This window comes from Mizuhopecten yessoensis, unplaced genomic scaffold, assembly GCF_002113885.1.
Source record: "Mizuhopecten yessoensis strain PY_sf001 unplaced genomic scaffold, ASM211388v2 scaffold11103, whole genome shotgun sequence".
NCBI classification, from domain to species: Eukaryota; Metazoa; Mollusca; class Bivalvia; order Pectinida; family Pectinidae; genus Mizuhopecten; species Mizuhopecten yessoensis.
Genome location: NW_018408881.1, coordinates 1,124,005 through 1,131,288, shown reverse-complemented (window position 1 = coordinate 1,131,288; position 7,284 = coordinate 1,124,005). Strand labels below are relative to the sequence as shown.

Sequence of the window (7,284 nt, the reverse complement as noted above, 5' to 3'; positions counted from 1 at the left end):
GTCCTTTTGTAAATCTCCCTGCTCTCTGGTATCCTTGTACAATTTGGTGTCATCTGCAAATAGCAGGGTCTTCGAATGATGTACAGTACAAAGTAAAGAACTTGGTTAGAAAAGCGAAAAAACAACTGGAACAAAATATCGCTAAAGATGATAAAACCAGCCACAAGAAATTTTGGAAATAGGCTAATTTTAAAACAAAAACCAGGACAGGAATATCCGAATTACACGTAAAGGAAAACGACAAAGTGGTACACACTGCCAAAAGTGATGGTTAAAAGGCTAACGTATTGGCCAACTTCTTCAGCAGCGTATTTACAAAGGAACCGGAAGGGGATATACCACAACTACCAATCAAAAATATAAATCAACAATTTCTGAACAAGGAGGTCAACGAGGAAGAAATTTCTAAACTCATAAAAGGTCTAAACACCAACAAATCTCAAGGTCCAGATAGCATTCATCCAAAAATACTGAAGGAACTAGAAACTGTAATAAATAAACCACTTCCAATATTATTCAACCAATCATTAAGTACAGGCCATGTACTGTCAGTATGGAAAGAGGGGAGGATCACTGCCATTTTCAAGAAAGGAGACAAGTGTTATGCAGGAAATTACAGACCCGTTAGTCTAACTATTGGAAAGAATTGTGAGGGAAAGGATTATGGAAGGCCTTATAAACAACAACCTTCTTAGTACTCAGCAATTTGGATTTGTAAAGGGAAGATTAACAGTTCTTCAACTACTCAAAACTGTAGACGACTGGACAAAAATCATTGATGAAGGAGGTAGTATATATGGACTTTATGAAAGCGTTCGACACTGTTCCACATAGGCGGTTGATCAGCAAACTAAACGCACATGGGTTGTCAGTAGAAATAATAACGTGGATAAAGGATTTTTTTAGCAGAAATGCGACAAGTAAGTGTTAATGGACATGTTTCCGAGTCACAAGTGGAATACCACAAGGCAGCGTGCTGGGACCATCACCACAAACGGTCATTTTCAAAATTACTGTTTTCTTTTAAATGCTCATTTTTAAAGGGAGCAAACAAACATGCGACATTTCTAAACAACTTAATGTGCTTACTGTATAACGGGTTATTTACGCGGGCTTAAATTCTCGCTATTTTAACCCAAAATCAGATAATTAAATTTACACTGATTACAATTTCGCAATCTAGAGGTGAAGGGTCCAAATGTTCAGAGATGGAACACTCAGCATATAAAATGTAAAATACTCAAATAAATACGCTTTATTACAGCATATTAAGCAACAAGAAAGTGTATTTTGCAAAACAAATCATATGATATAATCTATTTGCAAACATCTTTTATTACTCTCGAGTCATGAATCTTACAACCTTATTATTGCTATTTCATGACGACAACATGGATATGAAGTTTTTCTCGCGCTGCTTATTTCTACGCCTGTCAAATTATTATGGGGATCATAACTTCGTGAACAAGTGTTATTTTCCTCGTGGAAATATGCTGCTATACAGTATTTTGTATTTAAGCTGTTAGAAATTAGAATCAAATAGCATGGTTGGTCAAAACACGAACGAAGGAACGGAAAATATAACAAAAATCGTAAATATTTCTCACGCATACATATATGTTATTTTAAATGTCCTCAATTGTGTTTGTTTGTTCTAAAAGGATTCTAGATAAATATGTCAGGCTTTTGGGCAATGTTTTTTCAAAACGGTAAATATTGTCCTTAAAGGAAAAATAAACAAACAATATATGTTGAGCAGTAGAGTGTTTATTTAGTACATAATAATATAGTCACCTCAGTATATCGTTAATATTGAGAGAGAAAATATCAGTTACGAGTAATTGATTTTGAAAATATGTACACAACTTTCTTCAGTAATACAGTTTACTGTTTACATACCGTAATGGATAAAATATGTCGTTAGCTTCATTTTGCAGATTGAACAAATAGAAGTACTTGAAACCGTATGCCCGGTGAGTTAAGTGTAATGCAAATTTTCGATAATTTGTTTAAATGAATATATCCCGCGTTTAAATTGCCGTAACTGAATCTCTCGCCTAAAAAAAATCAAGTAATTGCGTGATTTTAATCTTTATGTGATTTAAAGCTCGGTTGTGTTGTTTGCTATATTATGAAAGAAGCAAAAAAAACAAATAATCGCGAAACATACCTGAAACACAGAACTGTGTACTACGGTTAACAAGTAAGACTATAAAAAGAACTAATGAATATTTTTCCCTGATACAGGGATTGACTGTAAAAATATGCATTACTCATAGATTTAAAATATCAATCTTTCATGTAATATAATAGGTGTTGATAAAAATATTTAATTTATGATAAACATTTATTAATTACTCTTTACTATAGTTTGTAGCGTCTAGGGTACCGAATTGCTGCTTTTTGTTGACGCGAACAATATATTGTGAATTACACATAAAATGTTTTTTTCTGTATTCAAAAATAAATTTGAAATAAAAAGATGATATTGGCCATCTTAGCTTAATGATCATATTAATGCAATATGAACGGTATAGTTCTATTATAAACGTCTTAGTACAAAATGATACAACTTGTAACTGGAAACAGGATTTTTTCTATCGCTTTCCACTCAAACTAAGCGTTAAATTTTCCGAAGGTTGCATAGTATTCCAAGAAAGAAAAAAATCTAAAAAAGACGGACATGGGTAGCAAAACGTTATACACAATACTCAAAGTTTCCGGAGGAATGTCGTCATGTTCCAGTATCCGTGTAATTGGAAATTCAGATAAAAGAAAAGTATCGTTTAACCAGAATATAAAGTTGCTTATCATGAGAATTATCAGAACTGATTCAAGTAAATCGATGTTTGATTGAGGGTCAGATTTCTTGCATCGGTTTGCGTACAGTAGAAACACCACTTGAAGATAGTCTTCGAATATGCCTATGACACTGGTGATTAAAAGCAAATATGAATATCTCTCGGAAGACACATCACCACCTATCCCCTTACTGATATGGCTCATAAATAATCCAAACGCTGACAGTAAATACACATATTCCCGGGATTTCAAACCTTTCGATGAACTGTCAGGAGTACAGTATTGAACCAGGCAAAAGAACCCAATAAAGATTGCAAGCACTGCGATGACTTTAACAGCTTGTTCATATATTTCAGAGACGTATCGCATATTTTCCATGTTTCCTAAGCCCATTGCCATGACAATATAACAAACAATAAAACCAAGTCCTGTTGGTATGCTGAAAACCAGTGTTATCATCTGACATGCTGTTCGTCTGCCTCTATTTCTAAATGGACGATGTTCAATCTCTGTGACGTTCGGTAGAAGAGGTGACCGCTCCGAGTCCTGTATATCACTTATTGCCACGTACGGCGTTTCCTCGTTAGGAACCTGCACTCTCGTAGGCGACCATATTTCCAGGAGTATCGTGCATGACATAAGACAAAACTCCGTAAAGTTTGGTTTGAGAATTGGCTTTGCTTTTTCTAGTAGAAGAGATATTGTGCTGTTTTGTTCCAAACAGTTGGCTAAATCAGAGTCCGGATAGATATAAATGATATACAATGATGTATCACCCATTAGTGTCCCATACACGTACATGCATACATTTGCAACTAACAGCATAGACATTGTAAAATCAACTAAATGAGTCTGTGTCAGTTCGTATGGTGAAAAGTACGTTAAGGCAACCATTTGTGAGATAAGACACAAGATCAATATAACATTAAAATAAAGTAAAATGTACCAAAGATACCCACTGGTTGTGTTTTCTGAACACTCGATTTGCTTGCCCACAAAGAAAGCACAATAGAATACCGATCCCAAGCCAAACATCCACAGGAATAATACCTGAAGTTTCGGGGTACTTGCATTTCGTCTTGCAGCAACAATATATTGGTAGCCATGTTTATGTACCAAGCATCCTAGAATAGAGAAGCCAATCACTGCGAAGATCATAAGTAAGGACAGAAGAATCAGGACAAATCCAAGACGAATTTCCGTATGTGTTTGTACATTTTTACTTGCGGTAAACACTATCATTATTGCAAGGACAATCAGGAACAGAACACGGGACGAGATCATACAGTCATAATACCAGGATCCCTTCAGCCGTCTTCGGTAATTACCAGCCGTGAAGGGAAGTATCAATAAAGACGTCAACAGCTTACCACAGAAGGAATCCATTGGAGAGGATCTAAAACGCAAAACAACTTTAACGTTAGAATTTCCAGTTACAGATAACATCACTTGAACAAAATTCTTTTACAAAATTGTAAATTTTAAATGTTTCATTCAGCCATTCTAATTATAAAATTTATAAAATGAAGATTTTAATATTCAGCGTACAAGCTTTATCCGCTACATGATAATCCCATACATCAGAATGTTGCAAAAGAATGAGTGTTTTTTTCTGAAGATTTTTTTTCAGAAGAAGTTGTTTAAAAGTGTTGTTAAGACAATTGACCCCTATGACCTTGAATATGGATGAAGGTCAATCATTTGAACAAATTTGGTGCCCTTCACCCCTGCATGCTACTGATCAAATACCATCACCCTAACCATGCTAGTTATTCAGAAGAAGTGGTTCATGTTTTAGACATATTTGACCCCTGTGACCTTGAATGTGGGCCAATGCCATTCATTTGAACGAACTTGGCTGCTCTACATCCTAGCATGCTACTGCCAAAATAGTATCACCCTATCTAGCATATGGGTTATACAGAAGTACAAAGTTGATGACGGACGGACGACAGGTGAGCGAACTAAATAAATTCGAAAAAATATTTGTAAAATGAAGAATGGTCGCAAATCATGATTGTTTTTTCATTTCAGAAGAAGATTTTGCATCGTTTTATTCTAGATTCTATAGGACATACTTAGCAGGTACTTCTCATTATAAAGACACTATGAAATCCCCTCCAAGAGAAAGGATGCAAAAATATAAATTAAATATGTCCAAACTCGAATAAAATGGCTTGATACACTCCGTAAAGCTTTTGTAAACTGTAGCATGGCCGTTGATGCAAATCATGTTTTTCATTACAAAAGAAGGTATTGTGTCATGAAATTCAATCTTCTGAAGGTCATACAAAAACAGGAAGACACTATGAAATCCCTTTCAAAGATAGGTATACAAAAATATAAATTTATGAAATATGGACAAACTCGAAAACGATCGACACAGTCTGTAAAGATCGCATTACACTATTCAATTTTCGCTTTTATCATTACACGAAGGTGTACATCATAACATTCGATCTTTTATAGAATATAAATGATAGGTTCGTCAAGAAATTCAATCTTCTATTGGACATACATAATAGCTACCTGTTTTCATCAGATAGGCACGCATATTAAATGATAGGTACGTCATGAACTTCAATCTTCTATTGAACGTACATAATAGCTGCCTGTTTTCATCAGATAGGCACGCATATTAAATGATAGGTACGTCATGAACTTCAATCTTCTATTGAACATACATAATAGCTGCCTGTTTTCATCAGATAGGCACGCATATCTTTCTCTTTCTGAACTAATGTCCCAGTATTACAAATATTTAAAACACTTTTAATCACTTATGACTAACCGTTAGAGTTAAAGGATTTGGTTTGGTTTGTTTGTGTTTTACGTCAATCATATTAATATCTATGATCATTTAAGGCCTCGAACCCGCAACCCATCATACACTTTATCCAGCACACATAAACACATGCACGTATACACAACACACATGATTGCACGTTCTTAAATTACCTTAGCTGTTAATAGGACGTACAACTTGATAAAACCAAACCAAACCAGTGGTGGAGGGCTAGTGATAGCAGAATGTCAGACGCCTTAACCACTTTGCCACCACGACCCAGGTGTGGAGGGCTAGTGATAGAAGAATGTCAGACGCCTTAACCACTTGGCCACCACGACCCAGTGGTGGAGGGCTAGTGATAGCAGAATGTCAGACGCCTTAACCACTTTCCCACCACAACCCAGTGCTGGAGGGCTAGTGGTAGCAGAATGTCAGACGCCTTAGCCACTTTGCCGCCACGGCCCGCTTTGAGTTAATGGATATAAGTGTAAAATCAAAAAACGTAATTAAGACAGTTTTTAGATAAAGATCCGTGATAATATTCTTATTATTTACACTAGCTTCCAAAAGGTCTTAATATAAGCATTTCTATTTGTTTAAAGATAAAGTTAGACTTCAACATTAAAATCCTTCTCAAAAACTCGATTTGAAGATAAATCCATGTTTCAGGCTGTAAATCCTTCCCAAAATTTCATTAGCATACTAAATATTTATTAAAAGATGAAGAGAAATGTAAAACTATTATTTCAACAAAACAGTATAAAATTTAGTATTAATACAAATATAATGTGACCGGGCAGAATGTTTTGTTTGGTGCCTTCGGCATAGTATATCAGTGAGATAGCACTATAAAGTCGGCATCAGATCCGCGCAGATGTACACAACACACAAGGAGACACGTTTTAAACAAAATCCCACCATAATTAATCGCGATGCAGGTACAGAAATAAAAAAAAAAGTATTTGAACACTTACCTGTAGTTAAATTTGACTATCCGAGTCCGCTACAGTTGATCGGTGACAACTTCTCCGGCTAAAGTGTATATCAACACTCCACAGCATAACACTGCGACTGCCTTACCACTTGTAAACAACACGGAAGTAAATATGAGCCCTAACTGTATTTATAGCTCATTATAGCAAAAAGGAGCATTTTTTTCAAGTTTTCTGATATCTTAGATGATCGGGAAGTAAATCGGTTTGGAAATACTCAGGAAAAAAATGGATTTCCCAAAATAAAAGTGGATTTTTTCATTATTTATATGTATATTAAACATAGAACACTAACGATGAGTGAGTGGTTCATATCTAAAACATTCGAGTCAACATGATTATGTATGCCATAGAAATACAAATTACGAACGAATACATTATGCATTAAATTTCCTCCAGAAAACTAGCTCATCTAACATTTTGCATCCAAAGCTCGTGAAATTTCACTGATTGACATCTGTTACGGTCCCAGTTTAATTAAAACTTGTCGATTTAGTATTTTTTCTTGCATGCTAGACCGCAAGATATCCGCATTTCCGGCGGTGCTGGAAAATTCTATCCGGCCCACGGGTCTAGATCGCTTACACGCGCAGACTAGCAGGGGGATTATAGTGACCTTTCGGGGCTACGCTATTGTTCGCGACGTCATTTTATGACGTTTTGGGGTCAGTCAGGGTCATTTACGTCACTAACAATTCCCAT

General features: G+C 35.6%; 1 protein-coding gene across 1 annotated transcript; it reads right to left on the bottom strand.

Annotated features, from left to right (window-relative positions):
- Positions 1-1,757: 1,757 nt before the first annotated feature.
- Positions 1,758-6,669, bottom strand: LOC110465874. The gene is made up of 2 exons (XM_021522001.1): positions 6,565-6,669; positions 1,758-4,198 (listed from the first exon to the last, which is right to left on the bottom strand). The coding sequence occupies exon 2, from the start codon at positions 4,186-4,188 to the stop codon at positions 2,617-2,619; it is 1,572 nt and encodes a 523-aa protein (XP_021377676.1). The 5' UTR covers positions 4,189-4,198; positions 6,565-6,669; the 3' UTR covers positions 1,758-2,616.
- Between the last annotated feature and the right edge of the window lie 615 nt (positions 6,670-7,284).